The sequence below is a fragment of the Panthera onca genome, chromosome D3, assembly GCF_046562875.1.
Source record: "Panthera onca isolate mPanOnc1 chromosome D3, mPanOnc1 haplotype 2, whole genome shotgun sequence".
In the NCBI taxonomy this organism is placed as follows: Eukaryota; Metazoa; Chordata; class Mammalia; order Carnivora; family Felidae; genus Panthera; species Panthera onca.
Genome location: NC_138350.1, coordinates 5678741 through 5691109, shown reverse-complemented (window position 1 = coordinate 5691109; position 12369 = coordinate 5678741). Strand labels below are relative to the sequence as shown.

The window sequence follows — 12369 nt, the reverse complement described above, 5'->3', positions numbered from 1 at the left end:
GTGCGGGTAAAGGATTTAGCTCAATGCCTGGCAAATGATAAGCTTTCGATAAATATTAGCCGTTGTTATTTTGGTGAAGACGCCGCTCAGGGATTGGAATTGGGTAAGAGCACGGTTAATTCCTCTCTGGTGGAGTCAGAGGAGAGAGCCTTGTCACACACAGTTTTAAGTGCCCCGTATCAGCTGTGGGGCAGGCAGAGAGCCATCGGTGAAGTTCCAGAAAGGGAGACCACCTTCGGGGTTCTGTAGGCATCACTCTCCGGCTTCAAGGGGAGTCCTGTATCCGGTGACTTCACACCTGCATTCCGAGAGCAAAACTGAGGACAGCAGAAACAAAATGACCATCTGATAAGCATACACTTGGGAGAACTGTGGGGTTTATGTTTTTTGTTTTTGTTTTTTTTACTTCAGTCTTGTGACCGATCATTTAAAAAGCAAACAAATAACAACAGGGTTTTTTAAAGTCTCACACGACCTCCGGTGGCATGCCCTTTGACGGCCCCGCGCTGTGCTGTGTTCAGATCTGTCCGCAGGCTGTCCCAGCCCTGCCTGTCCTCTTCCCCTTGCAGTTCCTCGGCTCTGGCAAGGTGTCCGATGCGGAGCCTGCAATCTCCGAAGATTCATCCCACAGCCCCGCGTTGAGACGCACAAAGAGGGGAGAGCTTACTTGTGTGCATTCTGACACATAAATTAATATGAGACTAAAAAGGGGGAAAAATGCCTAGTTGTGCTTCCGTTGGTCAGATTCGTGGAGGCCAAGTTTTCTCCAGTGAGCCAGATCCCGCTCCGGTGTAGACGGGACTTACTAAGTGCGGAGCGGAGGTTGCGGGGAAGGGACTCGACCCAGGGGGGTAGGCTGAGGTGTGGAGGGGCGGGGGGGGGGGGGGGGGGGGGGGCCTTGGCCTGGGCTCCGCCCGGAGAGGGGGCGGGGCCGGGGGCGGGGCAGGGGCGGGGCGCAGGGGCGGGGCGGCCGGGCGCCGTGCGGCGGCCTCGCGGTGCCTAGGCTGGGGCGGGCGGCGGTGACGCGCTCAGTCGCGCGGAGCGGGAGCCGGGCCGGGAGCGCGGGCGGCGACGGCGGCAGGATGAACAGCATCAAGAGCGTGCCGGCGCGGGTGCTGAGCCGCAGGCCGGGCCACAGCCTGGAGGCCGAGCGCGAGCAGTTCGACAAGACCCAGGCGAGCGTCGGGGCCGCGGGCGGGGGGGGGGGTGGGTGCCCTTTTCCCCGTCCCCTCGCGCGCGCCCCTCAGGGCCTAGCCGGGCTTGGGCTGCCCCCGCCACCTTGCGCCCCAGCCTCCGCCCCCCCCCCACCCCAGCCGCCCTGCGCGCAGGTGAACCGGAAGCGCGCGCCGGCGCCGGGGCCGAGGGGACCGGGGCGCAAGAGGCCGCCTGGGGACTGAGGTGGTTCGGGGAGGGGGGGGGGGGCGGGAGCGCCGGGAGGCCCGGGAGGCGAGGTGGCGGGCGACCCGGGCGGAGGGGGCCCGGCGGACCCGGGGAGCAAGGTGGCGGGCGACCCAGGTGCGGGGCGGGGGAGGATGCGGCGGTGAGCCAGGTGGGGTCAGGTGTGCCCGGGCCTTGGTGCGCCTCCCGGCGGGGCCTGCCTGGATTTTGCGCCCTGGTCGTGCCGCCCCTCCCCAGCGGGCTCCTGCCACGCTCTTCCAGGCCGCGGGAAAAAGCCCCCAGCTCGGGGAGGCAGAGCATTTCCTTGAAGGAAACTCCCAGTTTCCTCCTCGCCCGAGCTGTTTTCCAGGGCCGCACAGTATCTTATTATATGTCGGGCGAAAAGTTTCACGTATGTAGCCAGACTTGTTTGCCTGAGCGCTGGCCCACGTATAAATAGGTTCACACCCCCTTATTAAATACCGGCGCCTGACAGACAGAAACTTCCTAGGGCTCCCTTCCTGCACTTCCCACGCGCCTATCCTGGGAAGGTTATTTTCAAAATTCAGCAATGGCGCGGGTGTGTGTTTGTACATGTGTTCCCGCTGAGAACACAAAACGCGGTCGCTGCTGTGCTTCTGGCTTTCTGTTCCTTTTTATTTTACAAATCCTGAGGTGGTGTTCTGCCTGGGGGAGGGGAGAGCACACTTATTTGCCAGAATAAGTCAACCAAGACTGAAATCGCAGAGAAATTTTACTTTAGAAATAAAGGAAGCCGAAGGGACCCCTCCTGACCCTGTCTGAAGCGGTGTGGTGACATTTGTGGCTGCTGTAGCAAGTTCCTTCCCACCTGTCCCTGCCCATAGCAGTGACTTCCGCAGTTGCTTTCAAATCAGGTTTATCTACATGCAGTCTACAACAGCTTTCATTTTGAAAGAAGGAAAACTCAGGGGGACCATCCAACCTTTGTGCTTATGATTAACAATGAAAACGATAATAAAATTTGGGGACACCAAGGCTTTATGAAAGCCGTTCCATTAGCTGGACCCCACCTGCCCCCAAATTATTAATTTCTCCTTGTGATCATCATCATCATCATCATCATCATCATCATCATCTGGCCTCTTTTCGTCGGGGGCAGCCCATCATAAAAACAGATGTGGCATTTAATTTAAAGTCATTAATACGTAATTAATTGTGTCAGGAGCATGTGCAAGGACGGAGAGGAAAATTTAATTGGCAGATAGAATCTGGGGTTTGTCAGAAGCTTTATTTATGCACTGATTTTTAGATTTTTCTCCCCCTGCTTTTGAGGAGGTATAAGGAGGTCTGACTGCTTCACAGAGGAGATGGAATTTAAAGGGCCAGTTTCACTAATCTTACCCTTTAAGTTATAAATCAAGGGCAACTTTTAAAAAAAAATTTTTTTTAATGTTTATTTATTTTTGAGAGAGATAGAGCGTGAATGGGGGAGGCACAGAGAGAGAGAGGGAGGCACAGAATCCGAAGCAGGCTCCAGGCTCCAAGCTGTCAGCACAGAGCCCAACTCGGGGCTCGAATCCACAAACTGTGAGATCATGACCTGAGCCAAAGTCAGCCGCTTAACCGGCTGAGCCACCCAGGCGTCCCAAGGGCAACCTTCTTTAATGTCAAAGAGAAAGAATCTCTGATACCGGTCCATACATTTTAGTGGTTGGTTCGATAAACAAGAAAGTGTTTTGTTTTGTTTTCGCTAGTTGGGTTTTTCTTAGGAGCTGAGAGCGTTACTTAATAATAAATAAGTTTGTAATGGCCGAATCTCATAGGATTTACCCTTTCCTGATCTTTTTTTTCCTGTAAAGATCGAGTTTGGGTTCAGCGTCTAGGTTTGCTGGTCTTCAGAGTGACTTATTGAGGGATGTAGGATAAAGGTTTTTTGCATGGTTAATATTTAATTAGCTCGGTCCCAGAAATATCTCGTGAGCTGCCAGCCGGCCCCATTGGCGGAAAGGACCCAGAAAGCTGAGGTTGCTGCTTACATGTCTCCTTGTGGACAGAAAATAGCACTTGCAGTTCACGGACTCACCTTCCCTTTGGAATACACTGCCTCTGTCTTCCTGTTGACCACAGGGCCCTGTGTTCCGGGGGAGCACTTGAGCTTGCTTGGAATTTGTCATTACCATCTGCCAGCCTCACCTTTGTTCTTGGACTCCTGGATCAGGAGTAGAAAAAATGCTTCCATATTAGTTTTCCTGACAGGCCACACCCTGTTTTGCAAAACAGGGTCCCTTCCCTGCCCCAGTCAGGAGTGTTAGAGCAGTCGTGCTTCCTTTGTGTGGCTGGTGCTTGTGATCGTTGCCTGGTGTGTGTGAGTGTGTGAGTGTGTGTGTGTGTGTGTGTGTGTGTGTGTGTGTGTGTGTGTGTATGTATGATCCCAGGGGAGCATCCAGAGAGCTGGTCGATTCTTCCCCACGACTTTAGCCCTCTTGGTGATAAAACCCCTTTTCAAAATGGAGACGACGCTGTAGTAATGGCTTTTCGTTGTTGTAACATTCTCAATACAGAGTACTGTATGCCTGCACTCCGAACCTGAAAATAGCCTGTGGCGTTACAAAGGTGGCATGTCATGGAAAGCACTGGCAGACGGTATCCCTGGGCAAGCTGCTTAACTCTTGAATCTGTCTCCTCATCTGTATGGAGATAATCCCACCTGTCTCCTATGGCTGGGTTAAGGTATAGAGAAACACGGTGGTAGGCCGCCCCTCGAAGGTGGCCACATCCTAATTCCTGGAAGCCGTGAATCTGTTACAGTACTTGGTGAGAAAATGCTCATCAGCTGACCTTAAAATAGGCTCACTAGCCTGGGGTTAGCCAGGTGGGCCCAGAGCCTTTAAATGTGGGAGAGGGAGGCAGGAGAGGAGGTGACAGGGAGGGTCTGCAGAGAGGAGTACTGGCTGGCTTTGAGATGGAAGAAGGGGCCCCTAGCCGAGGACGGTGGGTGTCCTGGAGAAGCTGGAGAAGGCGAGGAGTGGAGTCGCGTACAGAGCCTCCAGAAAGAAATACAGCACTGCTGGCACCTTGATCTTAGCTCCAGAAGACCTGTTTTGGGCTTCTGGCCTTCGGAACTGTAAGGTGATAAACATTTGTGTTGTTTGTGGCGATTTGTTACAGCGGTTAACAGGCTGCTAATACACCCAGAATGCAAAATGCATGGTGCAGTGCTCTGCAAATAGCCAGCTGTCTTCCTCCCTTCCCCCCCCCCCCCCAAAAAAAAAGCTTTAACATTTGAGAACTAGTTCAGAACTTCCACTAGAGAGGAAACCTGTCTTTGAGGCGTATCATGGACGAGGACTCAGCAGATAGGAAATGCTAAACTTCAGATTTGCTTATTCCTTGTCTGTGAGTCCCTGTGCTTCTCTGTGGCTAAAGCCTCTGCAAGATCGCTGAGGTCAGGACAGCGAGGGGCCACCCTGCTCAGTGAGCCAAGCCTGGTTGGGGGAGTGTTAAGTGGGGGGCTAAGACTATCCCGGTGCTGGGGGTTTTCTAGTTGTGAGGGCAGTGTGTGTGGGGGGGGGGGGAGGGGAGTCGGGGGAAAGCAGGCAGAAAACAGTTCTTAGGGCCCGTCTTCCAGGTCAGTGACCCATCCCCTCAGCAGCCCCCAGGGGAATCGAAATCTTGTGAAGAGTAACGTTTTTGACCTTCAGGACTCGTCGGCCCTGGATCATGTTAGAGCAGCGGCGCCCAGTAGCAACAGAACACGAATCTCACATGTCATGCTAGATTTCCTTTAGCCACGTTGGAAAGTAAACAGAAACAGGTGAAATTCATCTTAATCGTGTATTTTATTTAACCCGATGTATCCAAAATGGAACCATTTCACAGTGTAATCACTGTAAGACTTATGAATGGGATATTTTACATTCTTTTCCTCTTTTTTTTTTTTTTTTTTTTTTTAATGTTTTACTATTTTTGAGACTTCGAGAGACAGCACAAGCAGGGGAGGGGCAGAGAGAGAGGGAGACACAGAGTCTGAAGCAGGTTCCAGGCTCTCAGCTGTCAGTACAGAGCCCGACGTGGGGCTGGAACTCACGAACTGCGAGATCATGACCTGAGCCAAAGTTGGATGCTTAACCGACTGAGCCACCCAGGCGCCCCTCCTTCTTTTTTTTTTTTAATTTAAAATTTATTTATATTTGAGACAGAGCAAGAGAGAGAGAGAGAGGCATGCACGACAGGGGAGGAGCAGAGAGAGAGAATCCCAAGCAAGGCTAGGAGCACCCAGCCCAGAGCCCAATGTGGGGCTTGAACTCATGAACTGTGAGATCGCGATCTGAGCCGAAATCATGAGTCAGATGCTCAACTGTGACTGAGCCACCCAGGCACCCACCCCTCTTCTAAATCTTCCTTCTAGGTCTTCAAAATCTGTTGTGTGTTGGACACAGCACATCAGTTTGGGCTCACAACTTCAGGTGCTCAGTTAATAACCACACGTGGCCAGAGACTACCTGTTAGGGCTGCCCAGTGTTAGAGTCACTTGGGGGTGTCTTTAAAATGGCAGTATGAAAGCGCTGGATAAGCCCCAGGCATTGGTCTTTTTCTTTTTCTTTTTTTAAAGTCTCCTTTTTTTAATTAAAAAAAATTTTTTTTAATGTTTATCCATTTTTGAGAGTGAGACAGAGTGTGAGTGGGGGAGGGGCAGAGAGAGACCAACAGACAGACACAGAATCCGAAGCAGGCTCCAGGCTCCGGGCTGTCAGCACAGAGCCCGATGTGGGGCTGGAACCCACGAACCACGAGATCATGACCTGAGCCGAAGTCGGATGCTTAACCCAATGAGCCACCCAGGCTCCCAGAATCTCCTTCTTTAGAATCTCCACTTGAGTTGGAGTTTGAGGGCCGTTCCCAAATACGTGATATTGTTTCCGACTCCCATACTGCACAAGTTGGTCTCTCTGCCCTGACTTCCTGTCCTACGTGTGCCCATCACCCCCTCTGTGGAGTTTCCTCTGACTGGCAGGCACTTAAGCACATACACTTTCGTGTCTTTTTTTATTCCTTATGAACGCTGTGGTATTTAAAAAAATTTTTTAATGTTTATTTATTTTTGAGAGAAAGAGTGCAAGTGGAGGAAGGGCAGAGAGTGTGGGAGACAGAATCCGAAGCAGGCTCCAGGCTCTGAGCTATCAGCGCAGAGCCTGATGTGGGGCTTGAACCCACGAGCTGGGAGATCATGACCTGAGCCTAAGTTGGGCACTTAACCCACCGAGCCACCCAGGTGCCCCTCTTTTTTTTTTTTTTTTTTAAGTTTATTTATTTTTAGAGAGAGAGGGGGAGGGGCAGAGAGAGAGAATCCCAAGCAGGCTCCATACTGTCAGCGCAGAGCCTGTAGCGGGGCTTGAACTCGTGAGCCAGGAGACCATGACCTGAGCCAAAACCAAGAGGCGGACACTTAACCGACTGAGCCACCCAGGCGCCCCTAAACACTGTGGTATTCTAACACTCTCTAAGTCACTAACCCCTTTTTGGGCCTCATTTAAATGTTTACCAAAAAAATGTCCCCTGGCCTCTGAATTTGGGAAGGAGTCTAAACCATGTGGGGGACAGCCAGGACTCTCCCATTTCGGTCCCCCCACCGTCGTGGGGGGGCATGAGGTGCCCACATGTGGGCACAGGGCCTGGCATCTGGTGCAGACAGATTGAATGGCTGAAGAACGGAGGTGAGCCAAGGCATTCTGAAAAGGAGGGAAAGAGACAGGCACGCCGCCCACCTAGGGTGCTGCCCCCTCGCCAGAGTCCCGAGTCAGCTGGGGTGGGTCATGGGTGGTGAGCTGTGCCCTTCCTGCCACGTGCACAGCTGTCTCACACCAACATGCCCTCCCCTTGGTGATGCTCAGGTAGGCAGCTGACTTCCTGACTCCCTGGGCTGCCAGAATCCTCCAAAATCTCCCTGTGCTCTCAGGGTATCATGTGACCTGTTGGTCCAAGTTGAGGTGGGGATGGGGCTGCTGGTCCTTCCCTTTCCCCTTCCTCTTGTTGATGGCCATTTGTCCCCGTGGCACGTTGGTGAGGACCATTGACTGTGTGGCTCATGCCTGGTGCCTTGGGGTGTGCCACAGGGAGGCAAAGACCACCCGTGTCCTCTCCTGGAGCTTTTGTCTCCGTGCAGGAGGTGGGAGAAGTGCGAGGAGGACAGGTGTGCTTTGGCAGAGCGGTTCAGAGCAGGACTTCCCTGCAGAATGGAGGTAGAATCCTGCACACGTCCCAGAGCGGCTGGGGGCACTTGGGACTTCACGGTGCAGGACTGCCTGGTGCAGAGGAAATGCCGTGTGGTAGCGGTTTTGCTGTAGAGAAAAGCAGAAATAAAACCCAGTGTCCCTGTAGGGTTCTGTCCCTGGGCCCCTAGTGTAGCCGTCTGTAAAGGGGGAGCGAGGGCTGTTGGGAAGAGAGGCCGATCTGCTGCAGGGGTGGGCGGACGGGAAGGTGGGGAACAGCCTCTTCCTGGGAGAATGAGCCTGCAAGTGCCCACACTCCAGAAGCACTTCCCCTTCTCCGGGAGGAGGCCCCGAGGTTGGGGGGGGGAGCCAGCGCCTTGCCCCCAGGCCAGCATCCCAGCCTGCCCCAGGCCGGACCCATTTGTGAATGAAACCCAACTGGGCACTGGTTTGCTCAGTTCCACGGCTGCGGTGGAAACTCGGGAGTCGGAGCCGGTTTGGCCGAGGGTCAGGGAAACCCAGTCTGTTAACCTGAGACGCTTGGCGCAAAGAGTGGAGATGCCTTTGCCAGCCGGGCTGCGCTGCTGGCCTTCCTCCTCCCTTGATCTCAGGGCGGACTCAAATATGCCCTCGTTGGTGAAGCCGTCAGCCGCTTAACCCCCCTGCACGAGCCTTGCTCTGCTCCCCCGGTTCTCCTGACCTAAACGCCGTCTCCCTGTCTCCCTGTCCCCCTGTCCCCCTGTCCCCCTGTCCGTGGCTGCTGTGAGGGTGGGCGTGCGTTCCGGTCCACGGGAGCAGGGATCGCGTTGCTTTCCCCTCTGAGCCCCTGAGTACTACCTGCTGAACCCCGAGATCCTCAGGCAGGACCTGTTGGCTCCTCCTCCGTCCTAGCGCTGAGGAGACACGCTTGCTGTGTGTGGCTGAACCGAGGCCACGGGGCCAGCAGGTCTCCCTTCTTTGATGCTGTCACTTGGTGAGACCTAAGCCACCCAAGGCACCCACCACAGGGAAGGACTGAGCCCGTGGAGAAAAGTTGAGTCCAGGCAGGATTGTGTTTCCTCTGGTTGAAATAAACACACTCCTCAAACTGTAGTGGGTTCGCCTGCCAGGGGGTGACTCAGCCCCCTGGCTTGTGGGACAGACAGGTCTGTGGAGTGATATCACCAGGGCCCGAGGAAGGAAGCCGCCCGGGCTGGCTCCCTGTCCATTCAGAAGCAGCCTACGGAGGCGGGACTCGAGGCTACGTCATCCTCCTCTTTGCCTGTCACCTGCAGGGCCCTGGGGAGAAGTGGCGTTGGTCCGGCTGCCACTTGTTAGCTGCGTCCCAGTGACAGGGAAGCTCCCGCCGGCCGTCAGGAGGGGTAGGTGTCAACAGGGCCCTGCAGTTTCATAAACTGGGTGATTGCAGGGCCAGGACTGAGCGGGGACTGGGGCATGTGAATGACGAGAGATGCCAGTTGAGCGGTTGAAGGAATCAGGGTAGGACAGTGTTGCGTCACCGACTTCCCATCTGCCAGAATTAGCAAGCTGCCGGGCGCCTCCCTGCTCTGCATGTGACCACATCCCAGCGCCGCCCCAGCTGCAGAAATCCTGTGTTTGCGTGCGGCAGTGGCCTTTGAGATGGCCTTTGAGATGGCAAACGCTTTTGAATGAGGTCTGGAGGTCTTGCTGTCCTTCAAACAACTCTTTGGAGAGCAACCCACCTCTCTGCCTGTCCCCGTGCCTTGGCTCTTTGAAGGACGTTTTTGTGCCCCACTGAGTGCCTCTGTGAAGTGTCGTGATAACGGCACAAGGAGGCTTGAGTCTGATTCATTTCAGGACTGATTTTAAGAATAGAAATTGTTTTATAGTTGCTTTTACTACTTAACTAGAGGTTAAATTATTAGCTGGAGAAAGACATTCACTCGCTGCCTTGAATTTAACCAGAAAGTACATGTGAAAGAGCTTTTGTTCATTCAAGTGTTCACTCTGACTCATCCAATAAAGATTTATTGACCGCCAGGCACGGGTTTGGGGACTGGAGATACAGCAGGGAGCGGGACTCACAGAGTCCCTTGTGCCGTGGACATCTGTTTGGGGGTCAGAGGTAAAAGCTGAGACTAAGTGGTAAACAAGACGGTTTCGGATAATAAATGTCCTCGGGGAAGTAAATGGGAGGCTGCTCTCCAGAGAGGATGGTTGGGGAAGATCCTCCGGGAAGAAGCATTTTAGTCGAGAGCTGGGTGAGGGGAGATGCGCCTGGAGGCTGGGACCTGGTTGGCCCTGTGAGGAAGAAAAGGGGGAAGTGTGTGCCTGCGACAAAGCAAGGTGTTCGGACAGGCTTTGTGCATGTTTGCATCCTAGAAGACCCAGGGGTTTTCATTCCTGCTTCCCAGATGGGGAAGCCTCCGTCTGGAAAGGGAAAGTTTCTGAAGCGAAGGCTCCCCAGTGAGATGGGATGATGTGAGTGTGTGTGCGGGCCGGGGTGCAGCGGCATCACCGGTGGGGCCGGTGAGAAGACCTGTCTTTGTCCCCAGGCATGGGGTCTCCTGGCGAAGGGGTCTTTAGGATGTCTGACCTCACAGAGGACAGCCAGGGCTGCGTCCTCTGCAGCCACTTAGCCCCTTGCTGAGCGAGGGCTGGGGGTTTGCAGAACAGGGTAACTGGGGGCATCTGGGTGGCTCAGTCGGTTGAGTGTCCGACTTCGTCTCAGGTCAAGATCTCACTGTTTGTGAGTTCCAGCCCTGCATCCGGCTCTGTGCTGACAGCTCGGAGCCTGGAGCCTGCTTCGGGTTCTGCGTCTCCCTCCCTCTCTGCCCCTCCTCTGCTCATGCTGTCTCTCTCTCTCAAAAAATAAATAATAAAAACACTTTTTAAAACAATCATAGTGTAACTGACGTTGGTGAACGTCGGGCTGAGGAGCTGTGGCTCTGTGAGCTGCCCACACTCTTGCTCTGTCCTCAGTGACTCTCCTCCCCACTACCCTCCTTGACTGTGTGGCTCTCCCGAAACTTCCTGGGGTCCCCTTTGCTCTTTGTGAAGCCCCACAGCTGATGGGGCAGGGACTGGGTTGCCGTGAGCAGCTGCTGAGTGGGGTTTCCAGGTTTGGTCATCTGGCTTCACTGACCACATCCACGCCTCAAGGCCCTGCTTCCGTCTGGAGTCCACACCAGGTACCGAGCCTCTCAGGTACCACCTGCTGTGGCTCCGGTCCTGGCCTGGCCACCTCGAGGGTTTCCTCTTTCCCGAACCAGCACCTGCTGGGATGTTTCCTGGTGCGTGTCCCTGCCAGTTGCTCATCCAGGGACGGGCGCCATTGGCCGCTCTCTCCGGCCTGGTCCTTGGATTGCGTCCCCAGGCTTCGCTTGTCCTGGCTGCAGGACAGAAGTTGCCCTGGGAGGGAGCCAGAGTAAACGGAGATGAAGGTCAGAGCCCAGAGTCAGATGCCCTTGCTCACAGGAGTGGGGAGCCATGGGGGCCCGTCAGCTTCTCGGTGCCGCCCCGATGCTTGAACGAATCCCTGATCCAGAGTGTGTGTTCTGACTTGGAGTCGGGCCAGGCCCTGCCTGAGCGGTAGTGGCCCGGGGGTGCAGGGTTCCTGTGGCGGGACAAAGAAGGACGTCTGTTGACGCACTGCTTCCTTGGCTCAGCCTCCCTCCTCCAGGACCCAGTGGTGGAGTGGTGGCCGAGAGGACAGTCTCCAGAGCCGGGCAGCCTGGGTCTAGTCCTGCAGATTCCCTCTCCGTGTGAACGGGGGAGGGAGGGTTGTGTGAGGGTCAAGTCAGTTTGCAAAGCACTTATTACAGTGCCTGGCAGGGCAAAAGCACTTGGTCAACGTTTCATTATTGTGACCTTGGGCAAGTGATTACCTTCTTTAAGCCTCGCTTTTCCTCATCTGCCTCCTCCTCGGTTACTTAGGAGATTAAATGAGGTAATACTGGTAAAGTGCTCAGCACGCAGCTTGGGCCCTGGCCGAACTTGATACAAATCATTTTATTATTAAGTTAGCCTAGTTTGCTGTCGTTGTGGCATGAAGTACACCTTTTACCAGCTTCCCGGTGAAAGCGATTTTGCTTCTGTCCAGAGCATGCCGGAGCCTTCCCATCCCTTAGCCTGTACCCGCCTTGTACCCGCCTCTGCCCCTCGGAAGGTCCAGCCACTCACCATCCAAACGCTGGGTGGAGCAAGTGGAGGGTTGCAGGCGAGGTGGCTGCCCAGGGCCTGGAGTGTGGACTTGTTGGCTTTTTCCAGCACAGAAAGGGCAGCAGTGGCCTGAATGCCCGTAAAACCGTTCGCTGTCTCCTGCTCCCCGGTCTAAGAAACCTGTCTCTGCGGACCGTCCAGCTCCCACCAAAGTCCCCCTGAGCATTTCTGGGGTCTCACGGCTGCCCCGGAACTCCCCGCTGTTGTTCTTGTCCTGATTTCCTGCAGTGGGAGAACCACTCCCTAGCCCCCCCATCCCAACCACTGAAAGGTCAAGGGAACTGTTCCCTCTTTTCCCCGGGAGTCAGATAAGCAGACAGATCCCCAGACAGTCACCACCTGTCCTCCCTCCCACCCCAGGACCCTTCTCTCCAGCTCTGGGTTTTCCACCCAGGCCTCTGATCAATCCATTCCACTCCAAGCTGTTTCTCTCCATGGCAATTGATCCCGCCAGCCGTGAGGGATTAAATTTGCTGTTGTCAGAGCTGCCGGGGTAGTTCTGGCCTAGGTGGCTGTACCAGGGCCAGAAGAAGCCTATTTTTCAGGCCGGCAGGCTGGAGAGAACCCACATGGCAGTGCTGGCTTCCCCTCTGAATTTCCCCCCAGCCACCTGGCAGGC

The 12369-nt window shown here is 54.8% G+C and overlaps 1 protein-coding gene across 1 annotated transcript in view; it reads left to right on the top strand.

Annotated features, from left to right (window-relative positions):
• Positions 1-955: 955 nt before the first annotated feature.
• Positions 956-12369, top strand: part of HIP1R (huntingtin interacting protein 1 related) — a 28159-nt gene continuing 16745 nt past the window's right edge. The window contains exon 1 of the mRNA XM_078435873.2: positions 956-1175. Within this exon, the coding sequence (XP_078291999.2) occupies positions 1083-1175 (93 nt within the window). The 5' untranslated portion in view covers positions 956-1082. The remainder of the gene's footprint in view (positions 1176-12369) is intronic.